The following is a 25,689-nucleotide window of genomic DNA, read 5'->3' as shown; positions in this document are numbered from 1 at the left end:
ATCAGGCATTGATCAATAATAATTTTTTGAAGAACGCTCCTCTCAGCATTACGCCCAGTGCTTCCTCTTGGGGTCGGCTTTCCCACACTCGTCTATGTCCCAGATGGCTGGACATGAACTTATTTAGATTTCCATTGATTCAACTGTCTACAACCTCTGAAAGACTTTCCATCACCTAGCGCTTGGGCCATGGGTTTATAAGAGCTCGGATAACAAGGAATAATAATAAGAATAGCATTATTAATAGATATATTATAGTAATAGGTACTTACTGTTTGCTTCTACTTCACTTCAAAACGAGAAAAGTAATATTGGCAACCACCAGCAAATGAGTTATCGCAAAGCCTGGCGGCACAATTGGCCGACATCACATGCGTGCACTCTCGCAACGAGGACAAACTAGACATCAGCCTAATGAACAAAGATTCTTATTCGCATACAATCACACAATCAATCAACATGTTCAGAACAAGGGCCTCTGCATCGAATTCAGCCGAGGTCGGGGCAGGTCACCAAACATTTCTGTGCCATCACACACACTGCGAGCCAGGGCTTCGATGTTGGCACCAATCCGGTCGTGCTCCACAGCAAACTAGCAGAAAAAGAAAAAAGAGGGAGAAAGGCAGATATGAGTTTCGTTTTCAACAAGATCAAAACAAAGCATGCCATGAGGGTCTTCTCTATCTTTAGTGAAGTGTTGTTTTTTTTTAAAAACATAAGCGTTACAACGGAGTACTCGTAGGGAGAGAGAAAGATGTGACGCAACGTCATGAAGGCGGCTGACTTTCTGTGGCAATGAAGGAAAAGCTATGGGCAGAGCTACTGCTCCTGTACACCTCCATGAAGTAGTCCGCTTCGGCTCGCGCTCCGAATAACGATTGGTGTTCAAGTGATTACACTGCACACAATTTGATACATCTGCTTACACAGCTATTTGTGAGGAAATTTCGACTCAAGGTTTTTCGGCGAGTCATCAAAATAGCTGGAGGCTGAAGCGCGCTCACCTAAAGTATATTGTACTACAATATACGGTAGTGTGTTCAGGCACCCTCTCTCGCCATGCATCGCGTGAAGGTGAACAAAAAACCGGTTCTCAAGGCGGCGCTGCCGTAGCATGGGCTGCTTTGTACTGTTGCATTTGATCATTTGCAACAGTACTGAGATGTGTGAAGGGCAAATAACAAGGGAGGCAGGAGGGCTGCAGTCGACGATATATTATGCACTGATGTCACATAGGATGTATGATAAGCTCAGGATAATGCACACAGATGAAGGTGGTTCCAGAAGTCTGGGTAGTGGTCACAAACGTATCAAGCTAAGTTTTCGAAGAGCAGTGAAAGTGGGAAGGAGAGAAGATCAGTGTCACGGACGGCTATTTTCGGCGACACCATGTCACGGCAATTAACGGGCGCCGTACTCCCCGACTGACCGTGAGAAACGGCGGAACATGAAAGGGAACCGATAAGTGCAAAATGGGGGTGCTCTCCTTAGAACGTCGCCGCCGACAGTTAATCCTTTTATAACCGTGGCGACGTCTGCAAGGTCGTAGAAGGCCGCGGTATACCCCGTACAAGGATTAGACTACAAGACGCCCGGCTGAGAGCTAAGTGGTTGACCGTTCCCACGGAAAAAAGCGTGGGAAACGCTCTGGTGGCCAAGCCGTATGACAACAACCCGACAGGTTGTCACTCTCGCTAGTTGCGGGCCCTCTCCCTATTAAAAAGGGGTGGGGTCAAAATATTTTTTGGGGCGGAGTTTCCCCTCAATTAAACGCGCATGATTGGACCCAGGTAGAGGTCTCTTGTCCCCAAGGAAGAGAGCGAGGAGACACGAGGGGGATTTAAGCGCAGGATTTTGCCCTGCTAGGCAGACTAGTCGCTGACCAAGATGGTGTAGAAACAGATCAACAAGCATCTCTTCTAGAAGTTTTTAGTGTCGCTCTGTATTGGCTGGCCACCTAAACTTAGCCGTTCGTCTAGTTGTGACGCGATATTAACGTCTGCAACGTAGACATCGGGACTTCGCCTCGAGTTAGCTCAACCTGCTCGAAGTCACCTGCAAGCACTAGCCTCCCGGAGCCACCAGCGTTGCAACACCGCCGACATCGCAGTCGTGCCAGAACTCTCTTCGACTTCTCGCATCCGATCGTCGGGGACACAACGCTGCCGGTCATCACACGTATGCCTTCACCTGTTTATATCTTCGAACTTTCTCCTCTGTAGTTCTGTTGTGTTAGTTGTGTAGTTTGTAATAGTCTTTCTCGTAAGCTGATTTACTGTTTCTGTTATATATTTCTTTAGTTGTATCAAGTGTCGATGTATTTTGTTAGTTGTATGGAAGTGTTGTATTAGATCCCGTGTGCTGCAATATCACTAGAGTAAAGTTGTTTTGTTTTCTCACGTCTCTGATCTCTTCACTGTCTCTGCTTGCGTACGGAACGAACCAACCTGCTGTCATTCCCGTCGCCGACTTCGCGCTGGCGACGCTAGAGTGGCAGCTTGTAACAATCAGCAACTACAGGAAAATTTTCACTCAGAAAGGCAAATGTGTATTTGTGTTTTACAAATGTGTATTTGCAATGTGTAAATGTGTTTCATTCAGAAAGGCAAGAGTGTGCATGACAGCAGCGCACTAGGCGCTTCCAGCAAAATGCTAAGCCCCTTCTGCTTTATCGTTCAGGTGTCGGCTGCGTGGATCTACCTACAACCGATGCTGAACATCTGCGTGGATTACAGTGGCAGCGTCAACGTTTCACCGAACAGACATATCTTCACTTTATGTGAAGTCACTCTGCCGAACGCACTGGAATCTGCGCATGCTCCTTGCTGGATAACATCTCATCACGTGGACAAGCCTGCTGCTATAAGAAGACCAACACCACAAGCAGCGACCAGTGTGCATGGCAGCAGCGCACTAGGCGCTTCCAGCAAAATGCTAAGCCCCTTCTGCTTTATCGTTCAGGTGTCGACTGCGTGGATCTACCTACAACCGATGCTGAACATCTGCGTGGATTACAGTGGCAGCGTCAACGTTTCACCGAACACACGTATCTTCACTTTATGTGAAGTCACTCTGCCGAACGCACTAGAATCTGCACATGCTCCTTGCTGGATAACATCTCATCACGTGGACAAGGCTGCTGCTTTAAGAAGACCAACACCACAAGCAGCGACCAGTGTGCATGGCAGCAGCACACTAGGCGCTTCCAGCAAAACGCTAAGCCCCTTCTGCTTTATCGTTCAGGTCAGTAGATACTTGCCTACCCATTGCTTCAGAAGCGATAACCGCTTTTTGCTGCTGCTACCATGCCCACCGATTATTCAAAAATTTGTTATAGATATTTACACATTTAAAGTTAGCCTTTTGTCATGTGGTGACGTTGAACCTAACCCTGGCCCGACAGAAAAGGAATTGTTGATCCAGTTACTTTCAGGTCAATCTAACATTTTAGCTAAACAGGGTAAAATTGAAACCGACATTATCAAATTAAACGACCGTATTGGAAATTTGGAACATCAACTAGCCCCATTACTTTCACTTAAAAATGAAGTAGACGAAATGAAAAAAACAGTTGCTAAACTTAAAGAAGCTGTACGTCTTGCAGCGCAAAGAAATGAAGAACTCGAAAATAGGACAGGAGAAATAATCTAGTTATATATGGCATTGAAGAGGCCATCTCTGAAACTACTGAAAGTCTAACAACTACTATCAAAGAAAACTTGTTCTTACAAAAACTTGGAATTACTGTAAATGGCATAGAGCGATGCCACAGACTGGGTAAAAAAACCGCTAGAAATCGTCCTGTGATAATAAGGTTGTTGGACTATCGCGAGAAAACGTCAATACTTAAAGCATGTTTCAAGCTAAAGGGATCTCCTGTTTCGGTCACTGAGGACTTTTCTGCCGGTATTAGAGAAACCAGGAAGAAATTCTGCCAAACGGCAACGCATGAAAAGGCAAATGGTTCAAAAGTAAAGCTGGTATATGATAAGCTGTATGTAGACGACATTTTGTATGGTTGGGATGAAACCAACAATAAAAGGTATAAAATTTCAAAGCGTAACAAATGACACCAGAAAGCAAGTACCCGTAATCTATCTATCCTTAATGTATATTGCCGTAGCACTGTTAATAAACCTGTCCGGCTTGAAGCCCTGTTTCTTACTTATGAACCAGACATTGCTGTGCTTACAGAGACTTGGTTAAACGATGAGGTATCCGACAGCGAATTTGTTCCGAAAAACTATGTCTGCTTTCGTAAAGACCGGGACAGGAGAGGTGGCGGGGTTGCTATATTATTTAGAGCATATTTACAACTCGTTAGAATGCCTAATATTCCAGGTGTTGAATACATTTTTTGTACTACATATATAAATAAAATGCGATACATTCTCGGAGCTATTTATAGGCCTCCTGACTCCTCTGTCTCGGTTCTAGAAAATCTTGATGATTACATGTGCTCTTATATAAAACCAAATGACAGGTTAATTCTCGCGGGTGATTTCAATTTTCCGAGTATAAATTGGAATACTTTTTCCACACAGTCTTCAGATCTAAGTGACATTAAAATACTAGAAATGATTTTTAATTATGATTTGCTACAGATTGTATCTCAACCTACTAGAATTCAAAGTGCAATTTCAATCCTAGATCTCTTCTTTGTTTGCAGTACTGTAAAAAATCATGTATTGTGTGATGTTGCACCAGAAATATCTGATCATGAAGCTGTCATATTAACCTTAACTGATGCTTCGTATGTTGATTCCACAGTCAAGTGCCAGTACCCGAACTTTTCTCGCGCTGATGATGAGTCAATCCTCGATTTTCTGGACCTCTCCTTCAATGCTTTCTCAGAAAACACCAGCAATATAAACGATCTATGGCTAACTTTCAAAGACATTGTTCAGGAATGTATAGCACGCTATGTACCACTAATAACTAAAAAATCGGCTGGCAAAAATGCTTGGATCACTCGACAAACTCTCCAGCTACAAGGAAAACTTAGGAGACTAAAAAAGCAAAAGGCCAGAAATTCGGTTTGTCCTCTACTTGACGAAACCATTGCTATATTCTTAGTCACCAGAATGTAGTCATCGGGGTATGCTACCGCCCACCCTCACCCTCTCCTACATTCAGTAGCGAACTTCAAGATGCCATAAACGTTGTTAGTACGCGTTTCCCTACATCGCCGTTGCTCTTGCTGAGCGATTTCAATTTTCCCAACATAACCTGGAATTCCCATTCCCCTTTAATATTTCCGCTTTCGTCCCAAGCTCGCGAATTTTTAGACGTTTGCTCGGTATTTTCCTTACAGCAAATGTGTACACAAGCAACCAGAATAGTAGCTCACGCTGCAAACACATTAGACTTAATTCTAACAAACAGTTCCGATATAATATCGCCCATAACGTACCTTCCGGGTCTTAGCGATCATTTGCTTCTACATTTTTCCATTAACTTAGCCCACCCGAAAACAAAGAAAAAGAAGAAAATCATTCGTGACTATAACAGAGGTGACTTTGAGGCAATCAACAATGACCTTTCTACCTTCACTGATCTTTTTCTTGACGGTTTTGACGATCGCAGTGTACAAACTAATTGGAATATGTTTTCAGATAAAATAATTCAACTCACTGAACAGTACATCCCACACCGCAGTGTAACCAACAACTCAAATGCACCCTGGTACAACAGCCATATCCGGCGTTTGTCAAACAGGAAAAAGCGTTTCTTTCGCGCCGCAAAACTTTCGCCTTCTAATGAACGTTGGGCTTTATATGCAACAGCGTCTACGTTGTACATTCAAGCCCTTCGAGATGCAAAAAAACATTTTCATTCCCATGTACTACCTTCCATGTTAACCACAAATGTTAAGAAATTCTGGCGAACTTTTAATCCCTCAACCGATGACGCTATCACACTGACCGATTCCTCTGGCGACCCCATTTCATCTGATATTTGTGCCTCAGTTTTTAACCGTACATTTGCTGAGAACTTTTCTGCCCATTCTGCTGTTAATAACCCCACAACAAACAGCCATTCCTTTGAAAGTATGCCACCTATACTAATCAGTACACTTGGTGTTCTTGAGCTCATTGGTGGACTTAGCCTTCATTCAGCTCCCGGCTGTGATAATATTAGTAACAAGTTCTTGAAAAACACTTCGGCCTACGCTGCGTTAATCTTAACTAAACTTTTTCAACAGTCTCTTGATCAGTCCATTCTTCCAAATGAGTGGAAAATTGGGAAGGTCATTCCAATTCACAAGTCTGGAAGCAAGACATCTCCACTTAACTATCGCCCCATTTCCTTAACCAGCACATGTTGTAAAATGTTTGAGCATATTATTTTCACTAACCTTGTCGGTTTTCTAGAATCCAACTCTTTTTTCTGTTCAGCACAACACGGTTTTAGAAAACATTACTCATGTGAAACTCAGCTAATAACCTTTACTCATGCGCTACATCAAGTACTAGATCGATCATCGATCATTGACTGCATATTTTTAGATTTTTCTAAGGCATTCGACAAGGTTTGTCATAAATTGCTACTGCTTAAACTAAATACGCTTAATATTGGTATTAATTTACTGAAATGGATTGAGTGCTTCCTTTTAAACCGCTCACAATTTGTTTCTTTTAATGGCTTTAACTCAGAGTTTACAGATGTCTATTCGGGAGTTCCTCAAGGTTCAGTCCTTGGGCCTTTATTATTCCTAATTTATATTAATGATCTTCCTTCCGTTGTTAACTCTAATATTCTCCTATTCGCGGATGACTGTGTTGTTTTTAGAGAGATAACGAACTCTAATGATGTTGCCTCACTTCAGTCTGATCTTGGCGCAATCGCAGACTGGTGCAGTGAATGGCTAATGCAACTAAATATTAATAAATGTAAAGTCATGCGTGTTTCCGGAAAATCTTCTCGTCCACCACCATACCACATTGATAACATTCATTTAGAATCAGTAACTTCATATAAATACCTCGGTGTTTACATTACTGCAAACCTAAACTGGTCTGCTCATATCGAGCACTTAATTAACAAAGCTAACCGCATGTTAGGCTATCTTCGTCGAAATTTTTATCACGTTCCTACCTCCTTGAAACTCCTGCTCTATAAAACACTAATCCGATCGAAATTAGAGTATGCTACATCGGTGTGGGATCCCACCCATATCAACTTAATTACTGCTCTAGAGATGGTTCAGAACAACTCTGTACGTTTCATTCGCGCTAATTACAGTCGCACCGCCAGCATAACTTCTATGAAATCAGACCTTTCCCTCCCATCATTATCACTGCGCAGAAAAGTGTCACGCATTGCCTTGTTTCATAAAATGTATCATCATCCTGATCTGCGCGATCGACTCATCCCTCAACCATCTTATGTATCCCATCGCACTGATCATCGTCACAAAGTTGGATTCGCTTCATGTTATACTGAGTACTTTTATCAATCATTTCTACCACGAACCTCTCGCGATTGGAATGGCCTTCCCGCTGACATTGTAAACATTAATAACTGTAAACATTTTCGCAATTCTGTAGCTAATATTGTATACTCAGGCTCTTTCTAACTTATAGTGCGTCTCTATTGTACTTGCATATTTTGTTCCTTTTATTTTGTTACCTTTTTGTGCTTTTACCACTCCCCCTCTGTAATGCCTCTGGCCCTGAGGGGTATAATAAAATGAAATGAAATGAATGAAATATTAGCAACAAAACTAAAACTACAAACTCAGGAGGACAAGGCAAGGTACTATGTTATATCACTTCCTTCCTTTATTAAGACGTCTCCAGAAAAGTTTCGGAGGTCTATTAAACCGAGTTCATGTGGCACTACTTTATTTTCTCTTAACGGAAAAGTCATAAGTGATGACACAGCGGGGTCCAATGCCTTCAATAATCCTTTTAAATCTGTATTTACAACAGATAATTTTTTTCCAGTGCTTAGTATGTCTTTTCCGCCTATGCTGGATGTAAAAATTTTTGAGCAGGGCATTTTTAACCTTCTGCTTAATATAGATGCTAAAAAAATCTCCTGTCTCGGACGATATCCCAAACGCCTTCTTAAAAAGATATGCAGAGTGATGTGCAAAGTATTTGCTCATATTATTTAAAAAATCTCTGAGTGACGGCGCATTGCCGGAGGACTGGAAAACCGCCAGAATCAAACCACTGTTTAAATCTAGTGATAAATACAACATTGCAAATTATCGGCCTATTTCGTTGACATCTACTTCATGCAAAATCTTCGAGCACATAATTTATAAGCACAAAGTAGATTTCCTTGAAAAGCATGAAGTCCTAACAGATGCACAACACGGCTTCAGACGTGGGTATTCTACTAACACACAATTACTTGGAATTACACATGACTTCGTGGAGGCTATAAACAAAGGAAAACAAACAAACGCTATTTATATGGATTTTAGTAAGGCGTTTGATAAAGTGTCTCATAATAAGTTACTTGACAAGTTGGGCCTTATTGTAACAAATCATACGATATTAGCATGGATTAAAGCTTACTTGACAAACCGGTATCAATACGTTTCCCTAAATAGCACCTGCTCCAACCGAGTTGAAGTAGCTTCTGGCGTACCTCAGGGGTCTGTGCTTGGGCCTCTGTTATTTCTAATTTTTATAAATGACATCACCACCAGCATAAATGTTAAGATTAAACTCTATGCCGACGACTGCGTGATTTACGAAACAGTCAATTCAATTCAGGACCAGATTAGGTTAAATGAAAACTTCCAAAAAATCAATTCATGGTGCGAACAGTGGCAGATGACTATTAATTACGACAAAACGGTCTTTATGCGAATAACCCACAAAAAGAAGCCACTTTTATTTCACTACGAAGCTAATGGAATAGGCCTCTCTGAGGTTGCTGAATATAAATACCTGGGTTTATGGTTCACAAATAATCTATCATGGTCAAAACATATAGAAGTCATCACAAATAAAGTGTTACCTAAATTATTCTTCTTGCGACGATCCTTAAAATTAGCAACTCCTTCTGTACGCTTCCTTGCATACCAGTCAATTATATGTCCCATGCTTGAATATGCCGTGCCAATTTGGGACCCTTACACCAAAACAAACATCAGCAAATTAGAAAGAATACAGAAAAAAGTAGTGCGTTATATTTATAATTCTTATGGTCGTTCGTCAGTTACTCAGGTCATCAAACGAAGTGGGCTCCCCACAGTTACGAATAGAAATAAAGTTTGTCGACTGAAACTTTTGTACTAAATAGTTAAAGGACATTACAACATAGATACCTCCCACATTATCACTTTTTCTGAGGGTTATGCTACCAGGCAAAGATACTCTTTAATGATAGCTTCTTTATTTCCACGAAATATTTGCTTTAAATACTCTTTCTTCTGTATAACTATTGCTGATTGGAACAACCTAACTAATAACATTGTAACACAAGAATCACTTTCATTGTTTGAAAAATCCTTAGAGTAGTTCTTTAGTATCATTGATTATATCTTTTGTTGCATTTGTTCCTTTTTGTGTGTCACTTGTAAAATTCGATTATCAGTTAAACGTAACCTTTTTTCCAGCGATGTATCTTCTGTATATTCTATATACCCTACTTGGCATTTCACTAATTACTACGAGTTTTGTTTCGCATCCCTATTTGTGTTGCTTTAACTGTATGCATTATATTGTCCGCGTTATGCATTTTTTGCATGTATATTATTTTGCCCTTTCAGAATACTCTGTACCTCTGTCTCACACCTGCTAAAGTCTCTGTTCGAGACTGCAGTATCAATAAATAAATAAATAAATAAATAAATAAATAAATAAATAAATAAATAAATATAACAATTACTACTAAACAAATTGAAAAAGTAATCACTGATGATAATAAAACAGTGTGGAAATACACAAATCTAATTAGACTGTTTGAGCTAGAGCTTACTAAGGCATGTGACAAGTCACCCCGGAAAAGAAGACACAAGCTCAAGAGTTGGTGGGATGAGGACATTAAGAGAGCCATTGCAAAATGTCAGGAAGCCTCTAGGGAACACAAACATGCTAAGCAGCGGGGTGAACTGATAGACGATGTTGAAAGAAAATGGGACATCTTTCTAAGCTCTAGAAAGGAGGCATCCCTCCTGATCAATGAATAGATTAGAAGAAAGGGTTATCAGTGGCTGGCGGAAGTACATAAAAAGGACAGAAAGGCAGCTGTGAAATTTTGGAACCATCTAAACTCCCTAACAAATGAAACAAGCCTATAGCAAAGGTTTATAACTACAGCTTGAGGTGCTAGGTTAGAAGGGGACGTAGCTATTGAATATGTAAGAACAAGGGTAACAGAAAAATTTCAACAAAGAAGTGCCTTATGCACAAGAATAGACAAGGATGGATCAAGTGACGTAATGGCTCCATTTTCACAATGAGAGTGGGAAAGGTCTGAGAAGAGGGTTCCAAGTAGTACATCAACACGCCCAGATGGCATTCCAATTATGCTGATAAAGACATTGGGTCCGAAGTCTAAACAGACTTTGAGAGAGGCAGTATGCAGAACAATAATCGATGGTGAAGTCCCCGATGGATGGAAGCTTAGCAGGATGAGCATGATCTATAAAGGAAAGGTGGACAAAGCTGACATAAGCAACTACCGTCCTATAATAGTGACATCAGTGGTCTACAGGTTGGCGATGCAGATTATAAAGGAAAGACTGCAGGCATGAATAGAGGATGAGAAGGTGTTGGGAGAACTTCAGAATGAGTTTTGGAAACACAGGAGGTAGGAAGACAATGTGTTCTCACTGACGCAGTGCATCGAAATAGCAGAAAATGAACTCAGGCCACTGTGGCTAGCATTTTTGGATATCAAGGGAGCGTACGATAGTGTGGTTCAGGAGGACTTGTGGGGAATACAAGACACACTGGGTGTGGAAGATGGAGTCACTAATCTTTTAAAGGAAATCTATAAAAATAACAAGGTAGTTGTAAAGTGGGAAAAACAGGTATCCAAGCTCACAGAGGTGAAACGGGGACTTAGGCAGGGCTGTCCATTGTCACCCTTGTTATTCATGATGTACCTACAAGGATTAGAGGCCAAATTAGAGGGAAGTGGACTTGGCTTCAACCTTTCTTTAGCCAAACAAGGAAAACTCATTGATCAGGCACTACCAGCATTCATGTACGCGGATGATATAGTGCTTATAGCAGACAACAAGAAAGAGTTGCAGAGATTGATTGACATCTGCGGTAATGAGGGAGATAGGTTAGGTTTCAGATTCAGTAAAGAAAAATCAGCAGTCACAATTTTTAATGATAATGAAGGTTGTGAGCTTACAGTACCGGAAGTCACACTAGAGATAACAGATAAATACAAATATCTGGCCATATAGATAAGCAATGGGACCGAATACCTAAGAGAACACGAAATATACGTAAACACTAAAGGTAACAGAAATGCAGCAGTGATAAAAAATAGGGCACTGTGGAATTACAATAGGTATTATGTTGCGAGAGGAATATGAAAAGGGGTCATGGTTCCTGGTCTAACGTTCGGCAATGCGGTCTTGTGCATGAGATCAGAAGTTCAAGCAAGATTAGAAATCAAGTAACGTGGAATAGGTAGGCTTGCTTTAGGAGCTCATGGGAATACACCAAATCAGGGAGTACAAGATGATATGGCATGGACATCACTTGAGGGCAGGGAAGCCAGCAGCAAGATGAGAAGCGATTGAGAGAAATGGGGGAGGAGCGTTGGGCTAGGAAGGCTTTCAGCTACTTGTACATGAAGAATGTCGATACAAAATGAAGGAAGCGAACTAGGAAATTGACTGGTAAATTGTTTAGCAGGTGGGCAAACCGAAAAAAAAAAAAAAAAAACTAACGGTTAAGAAGAAAGTGAAGAAAACGGAGACTGACATATGGAGAAATGGCATGATTAAGAAGTCCGCACTAGAAATCTATCAAACATTTACGCAAGAAATCGCCAAGGAAAGAATCTATGATAATACTCGAGGTAGTTCTCTATTGTTTGAGGCCAGGACGGGAGTATTACGAACCAAGACATGTCGGGCCAAATACGAAGGGGTAGACTCAGTATCCAGTGCATGTGGACAGGAGGAGGAAACTGCCGAACACTTGATAATGTTCTGTAAAGGGCTTCACCTTATAGTTCAGGATGATGGCACAGAGTTTTCCAAAGCACTGAGGTTTAGGGACAGGGAGGGCAAAATAGACTTTAAGCGGGTAGAGTTAACTAAAAGAAGGTTATCTGATTGGTGGCTAAAATCAAGGCACGAGTGAAAATTAAGCCCTTCACTGCAAAGTACCGGTCCTTAACTTCACTATTTAAAGAAAAAAAAAAAAGATAAATCTAGTGGTTAGTTCACTAAGTATATGGCTAGGTGGCGTTAGCCCCCGCCCAATCTAAAGGGTACAGCCACATCTATCCATCCATCCTGGCAGGATTGTCAGCTCTGTGCCACTCTGCATTCTCGGGTGCTGTTCAGTGTTTTCTTGCTTACGCCCGCTTAACGAAAGTTTTTCTGGCAATGTTTTTGCTGGCCACCTGACAGTGAGGCGAGGTCGAGTCATCGACGGCAACGGCACTGCTTTGCACTAGGTGCGAAACAGGGTATACCTTTGGAAAAAAGGTGAGCAGCCGTCGCTTTTCGCTGCACCCAAAGAAGAAGCACGGAAGAATTTTGGGAACAGAATTTACATCGAAAGGATTGGACTTTGAATGAAAGCTGCTCTCTATGTGAGCTACACTTCGAGTCTTCATGCGTTCTCGGAGACTACGTGCACGTTATAAACGGCGAAGAAGTTGGCGTACCACGTAGGAGACCAGAGCTAACGCCGGATGCCGTGCCGATGTTAATGCGCAACGCTCCAAGCTACTTATCGAAGAAAGCGCAGCATCCAAGACCTCCGAGAATGCGGAAGAACTCGGCGGTCGAATCTTCGAATTTACCATCTCCAAGAAAACTACAGCACTCTGTGTTGATGGTGAGGCCAGTGATTGAGGTTCATCGATGGACCTTCCTGCTGACTACGAACCCGAGGTGGCGAACACTACAGGGTCTGCAGCCTCGCTGGAACGCCTACACAAGCTTTGTTTACCTTCAGTTTATATGAGCTCGATCGAATCGCATCTTGTGTCTAAAAGAGCGGTGATTTACATGATGTCACGACTTATCAACCAGTCTTGAGAGCCCAAAGAGAAAAAAAAAAAAGCTGCACACAAAAATCAGTCGGAGTTCATAAAGGTGCCACCGTGATGAAGTGATCGTGAAGTGATAATTCCAAGGAATGGCGACGAATTTAATCGGTATTACTGCTCACTGCAGTATGCGCGCTCGTAAATGAAGGGTTTCTTCTTACAGTCTGACAGTGGTGCCAAGTGATGTTTTCTTTTGATTGTACAGTGCAATATCCCGGCCACAGCAGCAGTATTTCGGCGGGCGCGTAATCGTTTAAAGACCCAAGATTGCCAAAATTATTCCCAAATCTTCAGCTACAGCGTACCTCTCAATCAAATGGCAGTTTTGTCACTTTAGCAACATAATTAAAATTTCATGATGCAACTATCCACAAGAACAGTGCCCCGCGTGTAACGAAGGAAGTCGAAGCCATCGCAGTGTGCAGACCACGACTCGATATAGCATTAATATAACAAGAAACTTTCGGGTTTATAGATGCTCCTTCGATACCTCGGTCGTCCTATTTTTTTATTCGTTCATCACCCGAGCTTTAAAAACTTCAAGCAGTTTCCCCAGGGATGACTGCTTCGCCGTCGTTTGTCAATACCTGCATTTGGACCGTGTGTTGCGGCTTTGACATTTCATTTTGTTTTGAATGCACTACAAACAAACCCATTAGAAAGCTTTTCGTGGACGTGTCATCAATTAGGTATGCAAGCGGATATCATGGGATCGAACCCCGGAGGCGCAAATACTGAGGTGTGTGTACCTAGATTTAGGTGCACGTTACAGCACCCCAGGTGGTCGAATTTCCGGAGCACTCCTCTACGGCGTCTCTCATAATCACATCATGGTTTTGGGTCGTTAAACCCCTGCTACGACTATTATCAAAGCACAGAAGTGCATAAAGGGCAAAGCGTGAAGTGACAGTCTATGCTAAGGTGGCGCCATCTCGCCTCTGTCGATACCAACTGCGTCAGCCACGGCTCCTCCCCGAAAACACTACCCCATATTCTAGTACACTCTACCTAAAGATGCTTAAAGACGATTACGCCATTTTGACATTAAAGAGCACGTAAAACGCGCGAGGTTTTCAGACGCGCAAGAAAAAGCAAAATGATTTCTCAGAAAGCAACAACAAATAATAATATCTCCTAGGTGCATGCAGAGTCTCTTTATAAACAGCATTCAGTAGAAAATAATAGTGTTCTTTATTATTATTTTCACGCAGAAAACACAGACGCATTTGTGAAACTATATTCTACAGCGATGGCACATGCCCACTTTGGCTTCACAGCCTTCCCTTCATTGGCACAGAAAGTTGTCCCTGTGTACAGTCTCGCCACTTTATTCTTCTCGGGTCGAAGCTCAGCAGGGGCGGCTGCCTGCGTCCGACACGCAAGGTGTGTGAGCCGTTCTGATGTCGCGCAGCTAGAGCTAGGCATGAGCTGGGCGAGAGGCGCCGCGCGGGGACTAAGAAGTGATGATGACGAAGGCGCTACACGGCTCCTCCCCTAGCGCTTTCCGCGATTTCAAAGGCATATACAAAAGAAAAATTGGCCACCTATCTGCATGTTACACTGGAAATGTCGTCGAAAGACGATAGTCCTGCGTCTGGAGAAAGTGAACAAAACGTTTATTTGATGTCCTGAGCAATAAAATCGGTGAATATACCTTGAGCGTGCAGCAGAGGCGAACGAGCGCATCAATTCACGTCACACGTGAGACATGAGCGCTATCTGGCAGTTATCTTGGAAAACAAAGCACGCGCACCCTGCGCCCCCATCTCAGAGGTGACAAGGAGTAGAACGCAAGGCGACGGGTAGGTGCCACTACCGTGTCGTCTCAGCAAAGCAATCGAAACACTTGGCTTTTTGTGCAAGCGTTCCATGATACGCAACGCAATAAACGCTACGGTCCTTAGAATTACTTTTGTATGCCTTTTCTAGTAAGAGACACACAGAATATTGGCGTGTTGTTATGATGCCTCAGATATGAGCAATAATTGCTTTTTAATTGACAAGCGCACAAGTGTGAACGCTGAATCTTGAGCAATATTGATGGGCGCTGCGGATGGGGTCGGCCGTTTGGAGTATCGTTTGGCCACTTTGGTGCCATTTAAGGTACCATTAAGGGCAGACAAACAGACAAATGTACAGACAGACAGACCTAATTTTTTGCGTCGAAGGTCCCCAAGAAAGACTATCATCTTTAAAAGAGAGAAAGACACTAGCGGCAGCTGGCAGGACGCGCAGAGTGCTGATGTGGATAGAAAGTCACCTCGGACATCGTCGACGGCGAAGCTCCACGATCGGGGGGTGAATAGCGGACGTCATGATACCTGGGTCGGGTCAGACTACAGGGCATGCGGAGATGTAGCCATCGTGGAGCCTGCCATGTCAAATCGATCGTGGTCCATGGACGGCGTCGAAGACACGCACCTAGTGTCGGACACCCCGATGACAGCATGAACGGTGACAGCATGAACTTCTTGAACCTCCATCCATAACTTCTATGCGCTAACACGTACACGGACACAAGGAAAAGAGGCAAACAACACGGGGGCAAACTCACAACTGGTTTATTTTGAACAACGAACTGTACTTATATCTTCACGTAGCCCACACGCCCCCCCATCGGTGAACCTCGTCGGGAGGGTGCTGGGGCACGGAAATCATGGCGCTAGCATCGCCCTCTATGTGCCCTGCATCAGAAGTTCATGCCCCTAAACAAGGCATGGCCTAAGGTGTAGGATGTTGCAACCATGACCAACGCGCCGGTGCACAACGTGCCCGGCCCACCTGTGGCAGAGCACATCACAAAGCGAAACCACAATGACCTTCTGTCAAGGGAGTTCTTTGCAGTGTCATCGCCATTTGAAAATTCCAATGGAGGACTGTGGAGGTTCGTAGACAGAACAAAAACAGCCGGCCTATCATACGAGCGTTTTGTCTTATTTCTCTCTGACAATGGCACAGTCGACGAACCAGAAGTCTTACGTCCCGGCTTAGCCGTCCAGGGCACTCGCCAACGGGCAGCCGCCCTGAGCGCAGCTTCAGGATGGCGTCCAGGCCTCCTCAGCGGCTCCAGTGCACTTCACCGGTACCAGTTCGCGACAAGGGACGCCGTCCACGCGTCAGCCGCGTATGGTGGGTACGTCCCGTGGGTCATCGCTGTCATGGGCTTGCCCTCTAGCGAACGCCACTCACAGTACCGCGACCATGGGGCCGACAATCCTCCTACAGCCAGTAGTACGGATGCCATCATTCGAGGTCAGCGTCCAGGCCTTCTCGATGACTCAAGGTGAGGCTTACTTCGGGGTCACTAAGACACTGCATGGCCTACCATTGCCCGGGAATGCTCTTCACGCTTCCTTCTGCGACAACGCCTCATTCCGTACTCCAACGGCACCTCAGCGGCTCAAGGCATCTATCCAAGCTCCCTCGGCCAGTGGTACCACCGCATCGAGTAAGCTAATGGAGTACTACACTTTTTTTTTATTGCAACAAAAACTTGCCTTTAAGGCATAATATTTTTGTGTTAAATGTGTGCTGTTAGGCCGGTGTTATGTATGAAGTGAAGTAGTGTCTTGTGGAATCTGTTTTCATGTATCCAGCAGTTGTAACTGGCTGTGTCGCTGTAGAGAAGGCCGGCTTGAGCGAGGTGACGGAAGCGTTCTGGCTGCAACCCTTTACATGTCCATAAAAGGTGGTGTGTATCTGCTTGCATCGCAGGAGTGGGACAATAGGGACACGCATCACCAACTCGTAAATGTGACCAGTTCCATGACGATATAACGGCCAGTCTAAGGGCCACCCCTGCCCGAAGCCTCCTAAGTGCAACTTCCTCCACCCTAGTAAGGTGAGGGAGGAGAGAGCAGACACGCAGTGGAATGAGAGCACGTGTATCCTGCCAGAGAACATTTTTACGGTATGGAGTAAGTTTAAGGGCTGAGGTGGAAGGGGAATAGCTCGAAGGTCTATGTCTGGAGGGCAGTGCGCCTGCTGGTCAGCAGCAATGTTGTGTGGGTTCACAGCATGGCCTTGAATCCAATATACTTTTACGCAAGTAGCCGTATTATGGTTCAGCTTATGAATCGCCTCGCAGATCTCCATTGCCTTGTGCAGATTCTTAAGCTCTTTAATAGCTCCTAAGGAATCAGTGTATACGTCAATCTGCTTAATTGTGGGCAGCTTAGAGGTAGCATCTTGGATTGCGTCGTGGATGGCTTGAAGCTCCATCACAAGAGGAATGGCTTCCGTAGATAGATAATGCTGGTGGCCTCTGACGCGTAGTACTCAGGAATGATGTCCTTTTGCCGTCTTGAAAGATAGCAGCATCTGTATATAGTTTGCAGGTATTAGCGCATGGGGCCTCGATGATGGAGCATTCGCCAATTGTAAGATGATGTGTCGGAGCGCCGTAACTGTTGTTTTATTAGATGTGATGGTGGCGAATTCCCAGGGAGGCATAGACTCGGGCTGGTTGTCAATGCGAGAGCCATGCTGAAAATGAGAATGCAACGCAGCAACAACCGGTACAGGTTGCCTTTTGATTTCACGGGCTTTTTCTCTTAGCGTACCCAGCCCTGCAATTGTGTTAAGCTGGGTGTGCTCCTGTAAAGTTGGTATGGGAGTGATGCGAAGTAACGCTGCTATTCTGCGCATAGCATCACAGTTAATAGTCTCCAACTGTGCCAACTGGGCCAAAGTTAACCATTGAAATTGCACCTGGTATAAAATTCTTGGCTGCAGAACTGTGCGGATGAGCTGTCAAGCTACATTTGTATGAGCTACAGCTGCTTTCGATGCGATGCGGCGAATCAGATGAAGTGTTTTTGTGGAGCTCTGCCTGACTTTTCGAAGCCAGTGCACTCCACTGCTGAACTGGTGAGTATCAAAACCTAGTATGCGGACCTCCGAAGCCTCAGGAATGGTCACTGCACCTATTGTAATTGTAAAGGGGCACTGCTTGATTTGTCTGCGTCCTGCTTTGTTAGCTACCTGAACATAGCATGATTTTTGGGCGGAGATGTCTAATCCTGCGTTTCAAGTGTAGCTCTGAAGAACACCAAGGGCTTTCTGAAGCTGTTGTGCTTGTCTTGAGACGTCTTATGTACAGACCATGAAGTCGCATCATCAGCGTATATCAGAAATCTCACGTCTGGAATTCGGTGTAGTTGCCATGCTAGAGGTATTAGAGCAATGTTGAACAGGAGAGGAGCCAAGACGAATCCTTGCCGGACACCTCTGTTGGACATGAAGCAACCATCAGGCTTTCCATCTACTTTTATCGCAAATGTGCGGTTGTGAAGAAAAAAGTAAATAAATTTTACTACCCGCAGTGGAAATCCGAGCTCGATGAGGTTGGATAGAATGACGTCATGGTTTATGTTGTCGTAAGCTTTCGTTACGTCCATTGCTATTACAGTGCGTACTGCGTGGCTGTGTGGAGAAACTTGTAAAATGTCATCCGACAAGATAGAAAGGCTGTCTTCAGTCCCCAAATGAGAACGGAACCCAATTTGAGCTGGGTGGTACTTCTTGTGTCATTCAAGCCACCAGGAAACAAGTGTGGCCAGCATCTTTTCAGCAAGCTTGCAGACAGTAGCAGTCAATGAAACTGGTCGTAAGGATTGCACGAAATTTGGAGACTTTCCAGGTTTTAGAATTGGAACGACAACTGAGTGTTTCCAATTAGATGGCAGGTCCCCAGTTTCCCATACTTTATTAATAGCCTGCAGAAGTGCATCCAGAGCTTCACCTTCCATGTTCTTGAAAACCTCGTATGAAATACCGTCTAAACCAGGTGCTGTTCCTTGGTGAGAAGTTTCAATCGCCGCTATTAGTTTGGTCATGCCGAAAAAACTGGATATACCTGATTTGGCACTTGGCTCAAGCTCCTCGATTTTGGGGCAGGTTATAGAAGATGCGCTATTATACTTTGGAAAAAATGCGCTTACAGCCTGCTCTGCGAATTCTTGTGGTGTACTTTGCATCGATAACCTAACCCTCGCTGCAGGGTCAGGTTGCCTGTAACCGTGTTCCATCGACCTAAACGTATGCCAAAGGGCTCTGTTTCCCATGCCAGATCTAAGTTTTTCACACCACACATGCCACCGCTGTCGAGAAAGCTGCTTTTCGTGCCGACGCGCCTGTGCTGCTATATGGTTGGCATGTGCACGGATACCTGGTGCATCTGGATTCCTCGACGCATACAGCTCCGCCTGACGTCACTTCACCCAGAGTCTCAAAAGAGCAAGGTCCGGTTGAGGTCAACGGTGGTCCCGACTGTGTTACTGTGGAGCAGCTCTTGCAAAGCGGGAAGAACTTCTGTGGGAACTTTATCAATTGACGGTTCCCGAAATTTATCCCAATGCCTGATCGCTACACGTCCTTGAATTTCCTTTATGCATCTTCTTTGTAAACCAATAATTATTGGCATATGATCACTACCCCAGGTATCCCGCTCCACTCGCCATTTCGGCGTCCCAGGACCCAACCACCAAGTGAGATCTGGAGCATGCGTTTCCGATGTGGTACATACAGAGCAGGTAAACACGGCGTGATTGTTCAACAGAGTAAATGTGGCCTCAGTCATGATGTTTTTAACTTGGCATCCTCGTAGGGAGTTGTGCTTGTATCCCCAATCTGTATGTGGTGCATTGAAATCTCCACTTACGAGGATGGGAATCCCCGGATACGTAGAACGCAGATGTGCTATCCATCCCAAGTTAAGATGTGTACGCTGTGGTCTGGCATAAAAAGATACTAGTATGACAGGAGTCCTCAATGGTCGTGTCAGAACAGCCACAATTTCTTGATTTTCACTGCACCATGATGCCACAGTAATCATTATATGAGGAATACACGATGACACATACACTGCGGCTTTTCCCGGAGTCGACTCCATAGTCGTAGCACGCCTATCTGTAATGGACGGGTTATGATACCCATTAAAATTATACAAAGAGCACAGCTTATTATGCTTTTGAATAAGTAGTGCCCATACATGTAGCTTGTTGTATACAAGCTTGGTTTTAATTTCTCCTAACTTAGAGCTTGAGCCTCGACAATTCCATTGAAGAATTCCGTCACGGGGCAGCTGCTGCAGAGGGTTGGCCATGATGCAAGCAATCATGTATGAGTGCCGTCAGTTGAGCAAGCTGATCGAAAACAGCTGTCCAAACTGATTAGTTGACCTGTAGTGTCGTGTGGGCTACAGGCCTAACTGGGGAATGCGCACTTAGTGATTCATTGTGTGTAGGTTCTGTTTTCTGGCGCTTCAGAATGACCGATTCCTTATGTATGCGTAGCCTTTCGATTTCTTTGGCTAATGCTTCTATCCAAGCGTCAATATCATCATGGCGATCATTTCATTCAAGCAGCGGTTCAGCTAACTTTGGTTTCATTGTCTGGGTCTGTCTGCCTTGTTTAACCACTGAAAAGTACAGTCGTGTCTCGGAGCCCTGGGTATTTTCTGCTGTGAATGCCTCCGGCTCTTCAGTAAGAACTTCGAAGCGATTGTTAGTTCTTACTATATTGTGTTTTGGTGTAGCCTTTCGTAATCTCACTGTGGCCCTCTGTTTAGTCAGAGAGTTTATGCTTGTCATGTCGTGCTCATCGGATTTACATAGGCCACATCAATATCGTGATTGGCCCTCAGGTCTGAGCCTTTCTGGGTCAATAGTACGCTGTGGGCAAAATGTCTGCATGTGTCCCAGTTGAAAGCAATGGTAACAGAAAATTGCCCGAGGAAGGTAGTGTTTGGGGCACAACAAACCCCCATAGTAGTAAAATTTGTCAGTCATACATTGGGGGCCCTGCACCGTTACTAAGCCGGTACTACTTTTGCTCATGACTCTAGCCGCAAGAACCTTGTGCGTCAGGGAGTACGATTCACAACATATTATCTCAGGATAGTCTTCACAATCAATGCCATAAACAACACACTTTTCCATGTTAGGGCCCGATGCAAAGTAGCACTGCACAGGCAGCTCTCGATCTTCTGACGGCGGTATAGATGTTAAAGGGCATAGTTTCTGCACATCATTGAGAGATGCCAAGAGCACAGTAATTGTATTCGTCGATCTGTATGCTGCGAACCCTTTGTATCCCTTTGTTTCAAGGGCATGGTCAATGACCCTTTGAACATGTTTGGTGGGCACTGAAGTTATGTCGTATCATGAGAGGGGGCGTATGTGAACTCAATAGAATTGGGAGGGGGTGGGGTTGGGTAAGACTGAGAAGCGGAGAGCGCGTAGGCATTATCAGGGGTGGCCCTTGCCTTTTTAGGTGGTTGCTTCAATGCGATGGCATCTTGTTGATGCACAATGACAGGAGGACCTCACTTTACTGGAATCACGGGACCGCCAGAAGACTGCACGTCCATGGGGTCCCCACTGTCCACCAACATGGCCTCCCGTTGGTACGTACTCTCATCATGAAGTGCACAGTCCTTGGTCATTGCACCTTGAATCGTTGAACTGTCAGCTGCACATTGTTGCTGCATGTTGGCATGGAATTGGTCATGCGTGATATTGCAGTAGATGGCTTAGATGAAACGCCCACATCTGCCACCAGCACGTCTTCTTCTCCAGGCGAGTGTGGCCGCTCGGCCACACTACGCCTAAACAACAGCCTTGCAGATTCAAAGCCCACTAGTCGCACAGGATCAGCAGGACAGGGCAACGGAATGTCCTCAGCAAAGTCCTCAGGTCTCCATATGCTTCCGAGAAGCTTCCTATACGGATACGGTCGAGATTTTCGTTGGTGTCGAGCAATTCCTAACGGAGCGAAAGAAACCATGGCTGCGTTAAAACGTTTTTATCTTCCATATCTTCCGACGTCACCCTTGGCTCCGCATGCGGTTCGCCCAAGAGTCCCGCCGAACTTTCCCGCACCATCGCACGTCTCCGCGTCGCAGTCAACACCCTATCAGCGTCGACCTGCGCCGGTCCCCTTGCCAGGGCTGCACGTCATTGTTGAGGCGTTGGCCGCAGCCAATGCCTCATGTAGGTTATAGTGAACTACGAGAGATGTAGGAGCACGAAAATCTTCGCACAGGCGGTTCATTTTCACATTCGGATGCCATCATATTGTTACGACGTCAAAACAGAGGTCTTGCCGCAGAGATTGAGACACTAGAAGCAGGTCGACCTTTTTAATTAAAACGTGCAAGCGAGTTCTTTTTCGTCCATTTCATAGTCCTTCCTGGCACATGCACAACTGCCATCGTCTTTCTTGAGCAAGCACGTGACATTTGCCTCCCTCCGAAAGAAGCATTCTCCCGATACGCAACTTAGGTGCTCTACCAGGCGTATGAAGTAATCGTACGAAAACGGTAACCGGGAGCTAATTAACTCGATAAATACGGTTTCATACGCACGACGTGCATGACTTCGGGCAAATGCTTTTGGCGCTTAGAACTACAATCAGTGTCGGGAACAACTTCATAGTTCATGTCGTTCAAGTGTCGCGTGACGCTCTATGGACCAAAGTACCGTCTCAGCAGTTTCTCAGACAGTCCACGTCAACGTACCGGAATCCAGACCCACACTTTGTCCCCTGGTGTGTAGCTAATAAACTTGTGTCGGGTGTCGTAGCGTTGTGCATCTTGATGCTGCTGATGACAGATGGGCACGCGTGCAAGCTGTCTGGCTTCTTTGGCGCGCTGAGTGAATTTTTCGGCGTCTACATGGATGTCGTCACACTCATGCGGCAACATGGCGTCCAATGTTGTCGTGACTTCGCGACCATAGATCAGACTGAACGGTGTCATTCCAGTGGTTTCTTGTCAAGCGGTGTTATAAGCAAAGGTCACGTATGGCAATATCTGATCCCAGTTTTTATGTTCCGTGTCAACGTACATGCTGATCATGTTTGTGAGGGTCCTATTGAGGCGCTCTGTCAGTCCGTTTGTCTGGGGATGGTATGCAGTTGTTCTCCCATGAGCTGTACCGCTGAATCTGAGAACCGACTCCAAAATCTCTGCGGTGAAGGCAGGTCCTCTGTCTGTGATCACTGTTGTCGGAGCGCCATGCCGAAGGACGATGTTTTCGATAAAGAACTGAGCGGCTTCTGCTGCTGTGCCGTGCTGAATAGCTTTAGTCTCCGCATAACGGGACAGGTAATCAGTGACCACAATAATCTATCTGTTCCCTGTTGTGGAAGTTGGAAAAGGACCCAGGAAATCCATTCCAATCTGGGTGAACGACTTTTCTGGTGCTTCGACTGGATGTAAAAGACCGGCTGGCTTGCTGGAAGGCGCTTTGCGTCATTGGCAGTCGGTGCAAGTTCGCACGTGATAATTAACAGCAGCAGGTAACTTTGGCCAGTAGTACTTGCATCGTAGTCGGCACAATGTTCGGGTGTAGCCTAGATGACCAGAACTTGCTTCATCATGGCACGCTTCCATAATTTCTTTTCGAAGAGAGGCAAACACGACGAGCAAGTGCAAGTTACCGGTTGGTGGGAAGTTTTTCTTATAGAGAACATCGTTTCGCAAGCAAAAAGATGGCAGTCCTCTAGCAAATAACCGCGGCACGTCTTTACGTCGTCCTTCTAAATATTCAATGAGTGGTAACAGCTCAGGGTCACTGCGCTGCTCTCGTGCAATAGTGGCCGTGTTGACAACTCCCAAGAATGCCGTGTCAATGTTTTCGTCATCAGGAGCGACAGTTTCCACTGGGGACCGTGAGAGACAGTCGGCGTCGGTGTGCCTCTTTCCAGATTTATAGACAACGGTCATGTCAAACTCTTGAAGCCTTAGGCTCCAGCGCGCCAAACGACCAGATGAATCTTTAAGGTTGGTGAGCCAGCACGAAGAGTGATGGTCGCTAACAACCTTGAAGGATCGGCCGTACAAATACAGCCGAAATTTGATGACTGCCCACGCCACGGAGAGACACTCTTTCTCGATGGTCGAGTAGTTCTCCTCCGTGCGAGAGAGAGTTCTGCTGGCGTAGGCTATTACTCTTTCACAGCCGTCTTGCCACTGCACCAGAACGGCACCTAGACCTACATTGCTGCCATCAGTGTGAAGTACTGTAGGGGCGTTTTGGTCCAAGTGCGCAAAGATTGGAGGTGTTTGCAGTCGTTGTCGTAGTTCATTGAGTGCCATTTGCTCCTGTTCACCCTAAAAGAAGGGGACGGCCTCACGTGTGAGTCGTGTCAATGGCGCCGCAATAGACGAAAAGTCCTCGATAAATCGACGGTAATAGGCGCACAATTCTAAGAAGCGTCTTACAGCCTCTTTGTCACGGGGCGCAGGAAATTGCGCTAAGGCGTCTATTTTGGCCTGGTCAGGTCGAACACTCTCGTGATTGACGACATGGCCTAGCTGAGCTCGTTGAAACCAAAATGACATTTTTCTGGTTTTAAAGTCAGGCCGGCCGAGCGTATGGCTTGGAGTACGGTGAATAGACGGCTGAGATGTTCCTCGAATAATGCTGAGAATACAACATCGCCCAGATAGACCAAGCATGTTTGCCACTTCAGGCCCGATATTACGGTGTCCATGAGACGCTGAAAAGTGGCTGGCGCCGAGCACAACCCAAAAGGAAGCACCTTAAAGGCCATCAGGCGTCACAAAGGCCGTTTTTTCACGATCTCTCTTGTCGATTTCTATCTGCCAGTAGCCGCTTCGGAAGTCCATTGAAGAGAAATAGCGCACATGACGCAGCCGATCGAGTGAATCATCTATGCGAATCAGTGGATAGACGTCTTTCTTCGTGACTTGGTTCAAATTGCAATAATCAATGCAGAAACGCAAGCTGCCGTCTTTTTTCTTTACCGAAACCACGGGGGACGCTTAAGGACTTTTTGAAGGTTGTATGACGTCATCCACGAGCATCTTCTGTACTTGCTTCTGAATCTCCTCGCGTTCTTTTGGAGCCACACGGTAGGGGTTCTGCCGAATAGGTCGCGTGTTGTCTTCAGTAATGATGCGGTGCTTGGTCAATGGTGTCCGCTGGAACTTTGACGTACACGAAAAGCAGTCTTCGAATTGGTGTAAAAGTCCAAGCAGGCGCTTCCTATCAGAGGGCGGTAGCGTGGAGCCGACAAAGTTGTCGAGGCAGGGACTGTCGCGTCGTCTGGTTGCAAAGCACAGCAATCCCCGGCTCGGTCTATATCGTCGAAGTAGGCAATTGCGGTACCCTTCTGGATCTGACGGCACTCGTCGCTGAAGTTTGTGAGGAGCACTTCTGCCTGTCCACCAGTAAGCGTTACAATGCCTCTCGCGATGGAAATGCCTTGCGTGAGCAAAAGAGTGACTATGTGCTCCACTATCACATCTTTATAGGAAGGCCACCCACTGGACACAGACACAAGGCAGCAGAATCTCGGTGGGAGCATCACATCGTCGGCTATTCGCAAACGGCCGCGTAGTTTCTCGCTGCTGTCGTCGACTTGCGGATGTGCGCAAAACGTCACCATACGTTGAGGGATGTTGATAACGGCACCATGATCTCAAAGAAAATCCATGCCCAAAAT

At 45.1% G+C, this 25,689-nt stretch overlaps 1 protein-coding gene across 6 annotated transcripts in view; it reads right to left on the bottom strand.

The window, feature by feature from the left end:
• Positions 1-411: 411 nt before the first annotated feature.
• LOC119169213 (uncharacterized) overlaps positions 412-25,689 on the bottom strand; it is a 223,967-nt gene continuing 198,689 nt past the window's right edge. For all 6 annotated transcript variants that reach the window (XM_075886108.1, XM_037420324.2, XM_075886114.1 and 3 more), the window contains one exon: positions 412-592. In XM_075886108.1, coding sequence (XP_075742223.1) covers positions 531-592 — 62 coding nt within the window. In that variant the 3' untranslated portion in view covers positions 412-530. The remainder of the gene's footprint in view (positions 593-25,689) is intronic.

This window comes from Rhipicephalus microplus, chromosome 2, assembly GCF_043290135.1.
Source record: "Rhipicephalus microplus isolate Deutch F79 chromosome 2, USDA_Rmic, whole genome shotgun sequence".
NCBI lineage: Eukaryota > Metazoa > Arthropoda > Arachnida > Ixodida > Ixodidae > Rhipicephalus > Rhipicephalus microplus.
This window is presented reverse-complemented; position numbering and strand designations above follow the sequence as displayed.